Source organism: Esox lucius, chromosome 13 (genome assembly GCF_011004845.1).
Source record: "Esox lucius isolate fEsoLuc1 chromosome 13, fEsoLuc1.pri, whole genome shotgun sequence".
NCBI lineage: Eukaryota > Metazoa > Chordata > Actinopteri > Esociformes > Esocidae > Esox > Esox lucius.
Genome location: NC_047581.1, coordinates 29,038,850 through 29,053,877, shown reverse-complemented (window position 1 = coordinate 29,053,877; position 15,028 = coordinate 29,038,850). Strand labels below are relative to the sequence as shown.

Sequence of the window (15,028 nt, the reverse complement as noted above, 5' to 3'; positions counted from 1 at the left end):
GGAATGGCCATTAGACATGGCCAAAGAGGCCCATTTCTAGGAAATGCATTTCTGGGAAAACGAAACTCAGCCCTATAATTACTAAGTTATAAGATCCGTCCATTCTGCTGATCTTTATCATTTATACTAATGGCATCGCATTATGGCTTCAGTTGCCATGATACAGTTTCACTTTCACCGGCTATAAATGCAAGCATCTTCAAGAGAAATGTGGAGCTCCATCTTGACTGTGAAAAGGACCGGTTCTGTTTTTGGGCAGAAATCCAAACAAGGTATGTTTTTTTATTGCATTTTTTTTATCAACTCAGATTTATGCAATTCTTGTTTATTTTGCAATTTTACAATGCAATTGGCAAACTTTAAGCAGTTGGCAAACTGCAGTTGGCAAACTGTAAGAACTATGCACATGCCACTGTCTTCTCTTGAAGCACATTTGCTATCTTGACATTTGTGCTTGTTATTGAATGTGAATCATGCTATGGTATGGTAGGCTGGTAGCTACCTAACTAGCTCCATCTGAGTGGAATATAAGTTTGAATTGCCAAATCAGTTGCAGAGATGAAAACGAATTATGGCTTGAAGACTACTCCATTGGATTCTACAAATGCCATCCCACTTTCTTTCAATGCTTAGCCCATGTTCCACAATATCACAGTGAGTGCACGCTAGCTAGACCTGTGTAGTGGTTCTCAAACTGTGTGGCTTCGAAACATTGGTGTGCCTTGGGAGCTGGCCAGTGCCTTTGAAATAGTTTTATTTATGATGATTTACATAGCTATAATCATATGTAAAGGGGTGCCTTGCAAATATTTCATTTCAGAAATGGTGTGCCTTGTGACAAAACCGTTTCAGAACCACTGAGCTAGACTAGCTAGTTGTAAAAAGCCCTCTTCACCAATCAGAGCTTGTAACTTAGATGAGGCAGTGGCACTCTCACGCCCTGACTCATTTGCTATATCTATGGGTGAACTCGTCCTCCATCTTCTGTAGCCTCGCCTGCTCCTTGCCTTCATGATCCCTTTTCTTTTTGAAAGCCACCCTTCAATTAAAGTCTTGCCTCAGTGAATTTGCTACTACCAAATGCCAACATTGACACCCTGTAAACAGTGCGCTCTCTCTAGCCCCTCACACAAAATGTGGCACTATTTAATAGTGTGAAGTAGATCCGCGGCTTGAATGACACAGAGGATCCAAAAGCAATATCATATTATTTTCGAGGACTTTAATGCAGGACTGTAATGACGTGATGTCACTTTGACAGCCCAATACATTTAATCAAAAAGTACAGCGTAAGTATCCCCAAGAAACCTCAAGGTAATATTTAAATGTTTTTATTTTTTTCACCATTAATCAAATTCCATAATCTAGCTAATTGTAACCTTCAGAAGAACTAGTGCTGCTGGACGGTATGCAATAATATATGAATCCATTCAATAGCATGTGATATCTCCATTAACAGTGATAACTTGGAGTAAATGTCTCCTATAGCCATAAATCAGCCTTTGGCATATTTTTTTAGGAAGTTTTGCTCACTCCACCAAACAGAACTCTGCCATTTGGGTGAGGTGTGAGGTGTGTCTGGCATGTCGTGCCACAGCAGCAGTCTGTCAACAAACTAACAATTTATTTTGTACATCTGACAGCCACCAGGATGTTCCAAGACCAACTCAAGGAGAAGGTCCGTCCCTTAATTGACTTAATAGATGAAATGAGATACCTTGGGATAGAGAAGCAGCTGAACCTGCCAGCCATTGTAGTGGTGGGAGACCAGAGTTCAGGGAAGAGCTCTGTGCTTGAGGCACTTTCAGGAGTGGCACTGCCCAGAGGAACTGGTGAGATTTTGAATTCATCCTTACAAATAAACTACTGAAGTCAATATTAGAGTTTTACAGACACCCACCAAATCCGTCCATTTTGAGATAATTCCTTTAATAAACAGATTCCACCTTCAGTTACTTAAATTTATGAATTTGGGGGTGGGGGGAACTGAAATACACTGACTGACCAATTTCAGTAAAGACAATTCTACTTTACTGATTCACCCCATTTCTGTTATGTCAACAACCTAGCTGGCTATTAATGGATAATCATGATTCTGTCATATAATCCTTCCCTTTTCTACATCCTCCCCATTTACAATTGTGCTATGTCCCTAGAAGAGTTGTCATATCACACAAAATCTGAATATTTTTTTTGTATGGAGACTAGTTACAAGTTCACTTTGACAAATTATCCAGTGTTTATGACAATTTACTGTTTAAACGGGAGTTGCGAAAAAATTAAAATGTGTGCACTTCAATTCTGTACAGTTTTGAAAATGTGTGCACATGGACAGAAAATAATTACCATCAGATAAGCAAAACACAACCAGCATCAACCTGCAGCTAGTTTCAGATACAATTTTATTCTGCTGATGGAAATGTTTTATAATGCAACTGTAGACAGCGACTTTGTTAAAATAAATAGGTCCTTTGTGTAACGACTCGTCGTGGTGTAGTGTTGGAGGAACCAGGCGCAGGCATATATCTCGATCGTGGGTTTTATTAAAACAACCGGCGGAAGAGGGGGCGGAACAGCCGAGACTAACCAGGGTGGCGGAGCCGTCGGGACAGGCCGGGGAGGCAGAACCGGCGGAAGATCAGGAGTCGGCGGAGGGTCAGGAGCCGGGAGAGCCGACGGAGGGTCGGTAGCCGGCGGAGGGTCAGAGGCCGGGAGAGCCGACGGAGTGTCGGTAGCCGGCGGAGGGTCAGAGGCCGGGAGAGCCGACGGAGGGTCGGTAGCCGGAAGAGCCGACGGTGGGTCGGTAGCAGGAAGAGCCGACGGTGGGTCGGTAGCGCAGAACCCCCATCGGCACAAACCCGCCGAGGGGGCGGAACAGCCGAGACTAACCAGGATGGCGGAGCCGTCGGGACAGGCCGGGGAGGCAGAACCGGCGGAAGATCAGGAGTTGGCGGAGGGTCAGGAGCCGGGAGAGCCGACGGAGGGTCGGTAGCCAGCGGAGGGTCAGAGGCTGGGAGAGCCGACGGAGTGTCGGTAGCCGGCGGAGGTTCAGAGGCCGGGAGAGCCGACGGAGTGTCGGTAGCCGGCAGAGGGTCAGAGGCCGGGAGAGCCGACGGTGGGTCGGTAGCCGGAAGAGCCGACGGTGGGTCGGTAACCGGAAGAGCCGACGGTGGGTCGGTAGCCGGCGGAGGGTCAGAGGCCGGGAGAGCCGACGGTGGGTCGGTAGCCGGAAGAGCCGACGGTGGGTCGGTAGCCGGAAGAGCCGACGGTGGGTCGGTAGCCGGAAGAGCCGACGGAGGGTCGGTAGCCGGAAGAGCCGAAGGAGGGTCGGTAGCCGGAAGAGCCGACGGTGGGTCGGTAGCCGGAAGAGCCGACGGTGGGTCGGTAGCCGGAAGAGCCGAAGGAGGGGCCGGGACAGGAGAGGGCGCCGGGGCGGCCGGGACAGGGCGGCAGAGGCCACTCCTCCTCGGCCTCCGGCGGCAGAGGCCACTCCTCCTCGGCCTCCGGCGGCAGAGGCCACTCCTCCCCAAACTTGGGAGGCACGGGATGCCGCTCCTGGCATGTAGGGGGCCCTGGCTGCTGCTCCAATGCAGCAGGGGGCACTGGCTGCCGCTGCTGGCAGGTAGGAGGCGCTGGCTGCTGCTCCAATGCAGCAGGGGGCGCTGGCTGCCGCTGCTGGCAGGTAGGAGGCGCTGGCTGCTGCTCCAATGCAGCAGGGGGCGCTCAGCGCCGTGGCGCAGGGACCGGGGCGGCGGAAGGCAGCGGAGCAGGAAGCCTACAGCCTGGCCAGCCTGCATAGGGTCGAGGAGGCACCGGACATAGAGGGGGCACCGTCGGGGCTTCCCTCGGGCACCCACTCAGCCCCCCCCTAAAATGTTCCTGGGGGGACCTCGGACCGAGCGTTGGGCACCTCGCCCTCTTCTTCCTCCGGCCTCGCCTGCGTCCTGTCCTTCCTGCCTCCTGCAAGTCCTGCAGGAGACCCTTCACCAGCTCCCCTTGTTCTTTGGTGAGGGGCTTGACCACTCCGTACTGGTCCATACCCCACAGCGGCACCCCAAACCCGTCTTGGGGCAACCCCCAGCCTTGCTCCTCAAGGGGATCCTCATCCACTCTCTTGTAGACAGCGTCGTCGTCATCCGAGGAGAGGGAGTCAGACCCCCAATCGCCCCTCCAGGGATACACCCTCTCTGGAGGGACTGCCTGCTGGTTCCAGTTGCGGTGGATCATTCTGTAACGACTCGTCGTGGTGTAGTGTTGGAGGAACCAGGCGCAGGCATATATCTCAATCGTGGGTTTTATTAAAACAACAAACAAACCAAACACGAACGGAAAAACAATACTAACTACTGACTGAATGAAATAAAAGTGCGCAACATGCGTCTTAATAATCAACATTCAACAGTACGTTAAACAACACTCACCGATTAACAACCAAACAGCAACAATGACAGCGACAGCAACAATGATCCACAATGTGGGGAGCAGAGGGGAAACATATATACACATACAAACGATACAAATTGGGACCTAGTGTGGAAGATTGGAAACGTGACAGTCCGGGATGTGTTTGTGAGGTATGGGAACTGAGAAACTATGGCACGGTGGCGCTGCTGCTCACCGCACCATGACAGTACCCCCCCCCAATGGCCCGGCCACTGGACGGGCCAAGACGAACCCCAGCCCAAGGGAGGGGGGCGGGGCAGCGCAGAACCCCCATCGGCACAAACCCGCCGAGGGGGCGGAACAGCCGAGACTAACCAGGGTGGCGTAGCCGTCGGGACAGGCCGGGGAGGCAGAACCGGCGGAAGATCAGGAGTCGGCGGAGGGTCAGGAGCCGGGAGAGCCGACGGAGGGTCGGTAACCGGCGGAGGGTCAGAGGCCGGGAGAGCCGACGGAGGGTCGGTAGCCGGAAGAGCCGAAGGAGGGTCGGTAGCCGGAAGAGCCGAAGGAGGGTCGGTAGCCGGAAGAGCCGAAGGAGGGTCGGTAGCCGGAAGAGCCGAAGGAGGGTCGGTAGCCGGAAGAGCCGACGGTGGGTCGGTAGCTGGAAGAGCCGAAGGAGGGGCCGGGACAGGAGAAGGCGCCGGGGCGGCCGGGACAGTAGAGGTATCCGGGGCGGCCGGGACAGGAGAGGGATCCGGGGCGGCCGAGGCCACTCCTCTTCGGCCTCCGGCGGCAGAGGCCACTCCTCCTCGGCCTCCGGCGGCAGAGGCCACTCCTCCCCAAACTCGGGAGGCACGGGATGCCACTCCTGGCATGTAGGGGGCGCTGGCTGCTGCTCCAATGCAGCAGGGGTTGCTGGCTGCCGCTGCTGGCAGGTAGGAGGCGCTGGCTGCTGCTCCAATGCAGCAGGGGGCGCTGGCTGGCGCTGCTGGCAGGTAGGAGGCGCTGGCTGCTGCTCCAATGCAGCAGGGGGCGCTGGCTGGCGCTGCTGGCAGGTAGGAGGCGCTGGCTGCTGCTCCAATGCAGCAGGGGGCGCTCGGCGCTGTGGCGCAGGGACCGGGGCGGCGGAAGGCCGCGGAGCAGGAAGCGGTGCGCGCCTAATGGCCAGCCTACAGCCTGGCCAGCCTGCACAGGGTCGAGGAGGCACCGGACATAGAGGGGGCATCGTCGGGGCTTCCCTCGGGCACCCACTCAGCGCCCCCCTAAAATGTTCCTGGGGGGACCTCGGACCGAGCGTTGGGCACCTCGCCCTCTTCTTCCTCCGGCCTCGCCTGCGTCCTGTCCTTCCTGCCTCCTGCAAGTCCTGCAGGAGACCCTTCACCAGCTCCCCTTGTTCTTTGGTGAGGGGCTTGACCACTCCGTACTGGTCCATACCCCACAGCGGCACCCCAAACCCGTCTTGGGGCAACCCCCAGCCTGTCTCCTCAAGGGGATCCTCATCCACTCTCTTGTAGACAGCTTCGTCGTCATCCGAGGAGAGGGAGTCAGACCCCCAATCGCCCCTCCAGGGATACACCCTCTCTGGAGGGACTGCCTGCTGGTTCCAGTTGCGGTGGATCATTCTGTAACGACTCGTCGTGGTGTAGTATTGGAGGAACCAGGCGCAGGCATATATCTCGATTGTGGGTTTTATTAAAACAGCAAACAAACCAAACACGAATGGAAAAACTATACTAACTACTGACTGAATTAAATAAAAATGCGCAACATGCGTCTTAATAATCAACATTCAACAGTACTCACCGATTAACAACCAAACAGCAACAATGACAGCGACAGCAACAATGATCCACAATGTGGGGAGCAGAGGGGAAACATATATACACATTTATATTTCACTACTTATAGAAAATGCAGAATCCATCCTGAAATCATGTAAATCATGACAATTTTTACAGAAAAATATAAATTCACTTAGTGTGAGTTTAAGAATGTGAACGTGAACTAGTTCAGCGAATTAACAAGGGGATTTCCCAATTATAATTTTAAGTTCTGTATTTCAAATATTTAATTTAAAAAAAAAGTCCCTTGAAAAAATGGAGTCGACAAGCGGGAAAATGACATTTTAGTGCATGAAACAATGACACAACAAAATGTGAAAATTAACTCAATGTGGTGTACACTTTCTACAGGAGCTGTATCTGGGAATACTTTAGCCTCAACATCATTTAGAAAATTGTGTCTGTCTATTATGGAGAACTGTTGAGACAGAGCAGACCACAGATTTGTGGTAGAATGGACATTGTCATTATTGACTGTACTGTCATAATGTATTGATTGTTTTTCCATATCATGATCTGTTCATAGTAGTTTTCTTGTTTCCAGGTATTGTCACTAGATGCCCACTGTTACTCCAGCTTTGTTATGAGAAACACAATGTTTGGAAGGCGGAGATCTCATATCGTGAACAAATATATGAATTTACTGAACCCTCAAAGGTCGTGAACTATGTTGAAGAAGGTTGGACATTTTCTGTAACACCTATTTCATACCAACTATATATTTAAACAATAAGGCATGTTTGTATGTGTTAAATAGCTAATATGCACCCCAATATGTATTCTTGCTAATATAAACCGGTTACCAATGCAATTGGAACATTAACATGTTATGTGATGCCTCTGGTATATACTCTCATAAACCAGATGGTGAGTGTATACCACAGCTTTTAACAATCAGCATTAGGATTGAAAATATTTTTATATGAAGACTTTGACAGACAAACACACACAACTTAATTGTAATAAATATTTTCACTTTGGACTGAAGCCCAGAATGACTTGGCTGGAAAAGGAGATGGGATATGCGAAGAACTGATCACTCTGAAGATAAAATCCAAAACAGTATGTGACCTCACTCTGATTGACTTACCTGGGATTGCCAGAGTAGCTGTGAAAGGACAACCGGAGGACATTGGAGAAAAAGTAAGTATAATGTACAGATGACAAATGTTGGCTTGGTCTAGTAGATTGCTTGATTATCTCATCACTGCAAATTGGTCAATTGTTTTAGCCAGAAGTACTACATGTATTGATAGGTAGGTAATTAAGACAATCATGGTTTGTGAAAGGTTCTTTGAATGATTTGCTTTAGAACAACTTGCAGGTTGCTGCATCACTGCGAGGTTGCTGCATTGCTGCATCACCAGCTCATCTATTAGCTCAGAGGTTCTAATGAGGGGGGTAACCTTTGCCAGTTAAGATAAAAGACTAGTGATTGCGATCTCTCTGGTGCATAATGATTACGGTGTCTTCCTGGTTGAGCGAGCAGTGTGAACCAGAACCCAGTCGGGTTTGCTTTGCTTGTCCCAACTCTGCTGGGCGTTGCAGCGATATTGGGGGTGACAAATAATCACAATATTGGGGATTAAAATCCCAATATAAAACTGCCATCTAGAAAAAAACAAAGTAGCTAAAATAATGTTTCTTTCCTTTTTAATAGATCAAAGGTCTTATTCTTAACTACATAAAGAGAAAGGAAACCATCATTTTGGTGGTGGTACCATGTAATGTTGACATAGCAACAACAGAGGCCCTGCAAATGGCACAACAAGTGGATGTTGAAGGCACAAGAACTTTGGGTAAAGAAATGACATACAATAGATTAACTTATTTGATAGAGCTTTCTTTTATTTGCACAATAGCTTTAATTAGATGTGTGGTTTGTCTGCTCCTGTCATAATTCTTTTTATTTGTCTCCTAGCCATTCTAACAAAGCCAGACCTGATAGACCCTGGAGCCGAGAGGATCATTTTGGACATTGTCCAAAATAGAACGATTCCTCTGAATTTGGGCTATGTCATTGTGAAGTGTCGTGGTCAGAAGCAAATTGATGAAAATATGTCCATAATTGATGCAATTGAAGATGAGAAGGAATTCTTCAAAAGACATTTGCACTTCAGGTAGAATTTGTTCTGGGCATTGTGTTAATGTTTTTTTCTCTACATGCGATAGGTTTAGGCTGTTATGAAAAGTCAATAGATTTTCCACATTACGCGTTTGGGACCCTTGTTTCATATACTGTTCGGTGAGGCTATAATACCCTGACAGTTTGCACATTAACCCAAATAAACGTTGTTAAAAAGTTTTCACAATAAATAGCTACCTAGGCTTGTTGAATGCCTTTCAAAAAGGAAGAAAAACTATTACAGACGTTGGTAAATCGATTAAGTCATCGTTGGACGGTCTCTCTATGCACACAACTCTCTCACTCAGGGAGAGCAGGGGTTAAGGGCAGCATTATTTTTTTTCTAATATGCTTGGAAGACTTGATCTTATTTCTCTCCTTTATAATGTACAGCTCTCTTGAGGAAAAGACAACCATCATTAACCTATCCAAGAAGCTCACCGTCACCCTTGTTGAACACATTAAGGTTAGCAGTGTCATATGAGTCTGATGTCACTTTTGGATGTGCAGTAGGCTGTACCATATGAGGTCTGTTAACTTGCTGTGTTTTTTTCTCTTTTTCAGAAATCTCTCCCTGAGATGTCAGAGAAGATTAAAAAATTGCTTGGGGATGTGAGGAATAAATTGAATAAATTAAAGCATGAACCTGCCCTGGACCCTTCAGAGAAGAGGAAGCACCTCATTAAGGTATCTGCATCTTCACTTTATATTTATTATCCTAATTTTACACATTAGTCATTTAGCAGATGCAAAAGTTGACAATATATAAACATTTGACTTGATGTGAGGATTGGTTTAATCCCAGCAAATTGTAACAATGTAACTATGGCCAAATGGACTGAGATGAAAACAGAAGGGCATTGTTTCTCGCTCTTGACAGTCTTTATTTTGGCCACTGTACGTTATACATACACATTCAGTGTCCTCAATTAACTCTCATGTACAGTGGATAGAAAAAGTGTACACAACCCTGTTAAAATGCTAGGTTATTGTGATGTAAAAGAATGAGACAAAGATAAATCATGTCAGAACTTTTTCCAATGTGACCTATAACGTGAAAAATTTAATTGAAAAACAAATTGAAATCTTTGAGGGGGAAGAATTAAAAATTAAAAACTCACAATAACCTGGTTGCATAAGTTGATTGCATCTTGACGTGTCAAATTTTTGCCCACTCTTCTTTGCAAAAGCGCTCTAAATCTGTCAGATTGCGAGGACATCTCCTGTGCACAGCCCTCTTCAAGATCACCCCACAGATGTTCAATTGGATTCAGGTCTTGGATCTGGCTGGGCCATTCCAAAACGTTAATCTTCCTCATGGATGCGCCAAGGTTCTACTGTAAAACAGCACTCACCATCAGATTTCTACCTGCTGCTCTGCACTTGATTGCTACATCTGACTGTTAGTCCCGCCCCCTCATTAGCTGAAGGACAAGGAAAAACAGAAATAAATACACGCAGAAAAAAAAGAACATAAGTAAATAATAAGCAAACACAAAATAAAAGAATATGGAAATGAATAAATACAGAACTAAAATAATATTTAAATAAATAAATATAGAAATAAATATATACAAAATATATGATAATGGAAATGAATGAAAACAGAAATGAATGATCAAGGAATTAAATAAATCAGAAAATAATATTTGATTAATACATTTATAATAATATTTTTTTGCAGAAATATATTTATTGATACATTTATTTATTTATTCATTTATTTCTAATTTTCCAATGGGTATTGAGAAAAGTTAAACTGGAATGTGATTGGATTAAACTTCAACTCAACTAATCAAACCAACAAGGCACATGACGTATTACCAATGCGCCAAAATTCACAACAACAAACCACAGGTTTTCTGGCAAAGTGATGCAGAATGTGGGGTTGCAATTAACCCTCGACCCCATAAGAAGGTAAAGTTAAATCGATAAGCTTTAATTTGTTGTGTTTTATTATATTATTTCCATATTCAGGTCATAACAGAGTTCATTGAAAAGATAAACCAGCTGTCCAATGGGGATATTATTACAGAGGAAAACCTGTTTGTCCTCATGCGAAAGGATTATAAACAGTGGATGGGAATTCTGACGAACTCTATAGAAAATTGTAAGTACAATTCTGATTAAATACGTTTTTAAAATCTTAATGTGAACTGATTCAACATTTGAAGTATAGAATACTTAATGATAAGAATAATTTGAAAGTAATAGTTGATACAATGATATATAATATTCTAACGGTAATATCACTAACATTATAATTACAAAAAATATTAACATTTATCCAAATCTCTCCGGTAATGTTTTTTATTTTATTTTATTTAGACCAAAAGCATGTGCAAGAAGTGGCAGCTGAATATGATAAGACACATAGGGGAAGTGAGCTGCCAGGTTTCAGTAACTACAATGTTTTTCGACAAGTTGCTCAGAAACTACTGGGTGAACTTGTGAATCCTGCAATGATGACAGTACACACAGTCAGAGGTAACTGAATGCACGGGGCTCTATGGTATTTTAAAAAAAAGCGGCTTAATTAAGTTACCTATAGGTTATTTCAACATGAAGTGCAAGAAAATTCTTCTTTTTATATTGAGTTTGGACTATTTGTTAAAAATGTGCTTTTTGTTTGTTTTTTCAGAAATGGTCCAGAAACAATTTGATATATTATCTAAAGATTGCTTTGAGGGTTATCCTTTTCTTCAGCAGTTCTCTAAGGTAAGAAAAAGGGCAGCTGAACTTTCTGATATATTTTTACTTGAAAAAAATTAAGATATGCTTGCAGCCATAAATTAATTACACTGAGTACAATGTAACACACAGGTAGGTTTGGCAGAGTAGCCTAGTGGTTTAAACATCTGACCAGTAACCTAATGTTTTATAGGGTTAATCGTTAAGCCAGCAAGCTGAAAAATCTGTAGTTCTGTCTCAGGGCAAAGTGATCAACCCTAACTGCTCCAAGGTTGTTGCTGATAATGGTACTTCTGGGTATCAAGGTTTATTTGTCAAATGCACCGAACAACACAGCGTCATCCTGCACAGTAAAATTATTGTGTCATGGCACCCGACAAACTACGTAATGAGTATTAAGAAGAACATATAAGCAAAAATATAGCTAGACATAAAATAATAAAATAAAGCAACAATATACATAACACTGTACACTTGCAGCAATTTAAAAAAGGAGTACAGTAAACTAGCAGCAATCTGAGTAGTATTATTGGTAGCAGAAATCTGAGTAGTATTATTCAACATTTATATATGGCAAGTATGGCAGTAATATACATAAGTGTGACCTAGCAGCAATTGGTAGAGTTATTGAATATTATAGATACATATGAGTGCAATAAGCTTGTGAATGGTGGCATTGCACACTACAACTACGTAGTGGGAATTAAGAAGAAAAATGTACACACAGCAAAAAATATATATCAAGAAGATAAAGCAATAATATATCTAACACTGTACATAGCAGCAGTTTACAAAGAGTACTGTAAATTAGCAGCAGTATTGGTAGTAGTACTGAATATTGTACAAATGGCAAGTATGTCAGTAAAATACATGTATTTGAAATATTCAAATGCCCATTAAAGTACCTGAAAGGACATCAGAGAATCTGGAATGTTCGTGTGTGATCAGTATGATCATGGATCTGGTGTTGCTGGTTGAGGAACCATATGGCCTGAGGGGAAAAAAACGTTTTTGAGTCTGGAAGTGCATGCTCCGATGCTCCAGTAGCATCTACCAGACGGAAGCAGTATGAACAGGCCATAGCCTGGATGGCTGTGAACTTTGATGATGTTCCGTGCTTTCCTCAGGCATCATCACCTACACTGTCAAAGGGAAACAAATGTGTAGCTAGCTGTGGCAAACATGCAAATTTAAATGCCTGAGACTGCGGCATTGACATTAATGTGAAAAGGGGGATGTAGACTTTTTACATATTATGCACATTTCTTGAGCTTAACCTAACAAAATCCAGCTTCAACCAGTATGGGAAAACATTGCAATGCGTCACTGTATCCAAGGTTCCTTACGTCACCATGATGACTTCCTCTCTATTTGAACTCTTAGAGAAACATTGAAAGCATCCAGGATCAGCAGTCACAAATGGCCATGGGAAGGATCAAGGAGCAGTTTGAGATGGAGATGTTAGTGTACACACAGGATGAAATCTTCAACATACAGAATAAATTGGATAGCGAAACCACAGACTACACGGAACAAGACAAAAGGACCAATTACCCTGAACTGCTCAAGGCTTACTATGAGGTATTATCAGTTTCACAATATTTTGTGATGGTTTTTTTTCCAACATTTTGCAGTCACTCCAACATTTTGAAGTTCATACATTCTAATCAGAAATATACACTGTTAATATCACATCAATGACCAGGAACTGGAATATCGATGAGGAACAATGAGGAACAATGAGGAAGTGCGGTGAGTTAGGGTTGTTAATAGTACCTCATCGTTCAGACGGTAAAAATGTAAAAAAAACATTTTAGCAAGTGAATCTGAACCTCACCCCCCACGGCAAATCCATGCTATTAGGGCTGCACAATTAATCTAATTATAATCGAAATTGCGATGTTGACATGTGGAATTTCCAAATTGCCATTTACCCATAACAAAAAAAGGTCAATGAAATGCACTTCACACAAGGCCATAATATTTTTTTCTGGCTGGTGCTAAAGGTATTTTTGTAGATTACTTAAATACCTGGACTATTTTTGCTTAAGTACTTGATGTTTTTTCAATGTTAGTTTGAGTTCTAACTGCAAAGTCTGGCAAAGACGTCTGCTTCAAGCTAGCGAGTTGATTTAGAATCTAGAGTAGCTAACTGACAGTTTAAACAACTAAAGTAAATAGCTTTATATCAATCATAGCAAGTAAAAAAAGCTTACCTTCACCAGCAATGTTTTTACAGTTCAGCAGGGTAACAATACAGAATGTGTTGTAATTCAATATAATAATTCAAAAAAATTCCCTAATTATCTTATTTGGGATTTATTTATTTTGGGGTGTTTGGTAATTGTATTGCGTAATTGTAAATTATGAGGTCTGCCCATCTCTAAAGTAACCTTTGCTAAACCTTGATTGTAATCTAGCAGTCTCATTTCAACACCTCATCCTCTTTCCCAGATCGTGGTGCAGAGAATGGGGGACCAGGTGCCAATGTTGATCTATTATTTCATCCTGAAGGAGGGAGCCAAAAACGTGTGTAGCGAGATGCTGTCTCTGCTCTACGAAGATGACATTGATAAAATCCTACAGGAGGACTCATACATTGAAATTAATCGTGTAAAGTTGAAGGCCCAACTCGAATGCCTCTTACATGCCAATGAAAAGCTCAACAACCTTTGAAAGGTACTCCACATTGTCTTCTACAGGACAAGCTGTTGTACTACATCTACACTGTCATGGGGAGACAGAAATCAACAAAGGGCACTTCATTTAAAAATATTAGAGCCTGCATTTCACTTATATTTAACAGAGATGGGGACAAGTCACACATGGTCAAGTCCAAGCAAGTCTCAAGTCTTAACCATCAAATCTCGAGTCAAGTCTCAAGTCACAGTTCAGATAAATCAAGCAAGTCAAGTCAAGGGTTCACCCTAAGCAAGTCAAGTCAAGTCACAGTACTAAAGAGATGAACACACACACACACTGTCCTCTGTTTCTGACGTGCGTTTGGTGCGAAGCTCGATTTCAAAATCAAATATTGTTCTCCTCCGCCGTACAATTTTTTGGGGGGACGAAGCGGAGGGATCTTGAATCAGCCTGAAGGGGTTGTATTCGCTATAACAACCGCCTCGCTATACCTTATCCCGCTTATTACATGGCTACCTACCAAATAAATCTATAATTTGACACGAAATATTGATTTCAAAAGGAATTTATTGATTTAAAAACGATTGTATTGCTTCTTCTAAAGAAAATAGTCCGTTCCGTCTCTGGTTAGAATCCTGCTGCGTCCATAGCAACGCGCTGTTTTTCATGGCAACGGTCTGTTATCAATAAATAACACGCATTCTGCACTGGAATTCAGCCAATCCATGTAATAAGGGCTAATAATAACAACCTTATAATCTAATTATTGTGACTGAAAAACGGCCTAATATGTAATTACGCTGTAATTATTCTTGTCTGTATGAGTAAAAAAGAATAACCTCTTCGAAATGTTTAGGTGCTAGTAATCACATCAGCGCCTCCATGTTAGCCTTTCATGCAGTAAAGTTAACTGTTATGGTGTAAGCACAATTCTTTTTAGTTTCCACACGCAGTCCACAAACACTTGAAAATGCCCACATTTAATACAGACATTATAGCCTACGTGTAATCATATACATGCCCGCTCATTTTAAGATGCCCATCAACATTAAAATTCAGGGTATGCCACAGTAATAGTCAAATTCCCTTACATCTATTTACCAGACGTATTCAGTAATGATAATGGTGACATTTCTAACAAGAAAAAAACAAACATAATATGCAACCAAGGCCAAATTATGACAAACAAAAGATGAATTCTTACATTAGTAACTTAATCGTTATAGATCTTAGTGAAACTGAATATAAAGAGATTACTTTCTTACCTTTCCTTGTGGTTCTTAAAATAACGAATGAAATTTGACGTTGTTGCATATTTTGCATCTGGCAAATCTTTTTTTATTCACAC

At 43.6% G+C, this 15,028-nt stretch overlaps 1 protein-coding gene across 1 annotated transcript; it reads left to right on the top strand.

Moving 5' to 3' along the window:
• Positions 1-222: 222 nt before the first annotated feature.
• Positions 223-13,912, top strand: LOC109616480 (interferon-induced GTP-binding protein Mx2). The gene is made up of 13 exons (XM_020052324.2): positions 223-272; positions 1,644-1,832; positions 6,766-6,900; positions 7,210-7,364; positions 7,882-8,020; positions 8,143-8,341; positions 8,740-8,812; positions 8,911-9,033; positions 10,324-10,456; positions 10,675-10,833; positions 10,988-11,064; positions 12,421-12,618; positions 13,492-13,912. The coding sequence occupies exons 2-13, from the start codon at positions 1,652-1,654 to the stop codon at positions 13,711-13,713; spliced, it is 1,794 nt and encodes a 597-aa protein (XP_019907883.2). The 5' UTR covers positions 223-272; positions 1,644-1,651; the 3' UTR covers positions 13,714-13,912.
• The last annotated feature ends 1,116 nt before the right edge of the window (positions 13,913-15,028 follow it).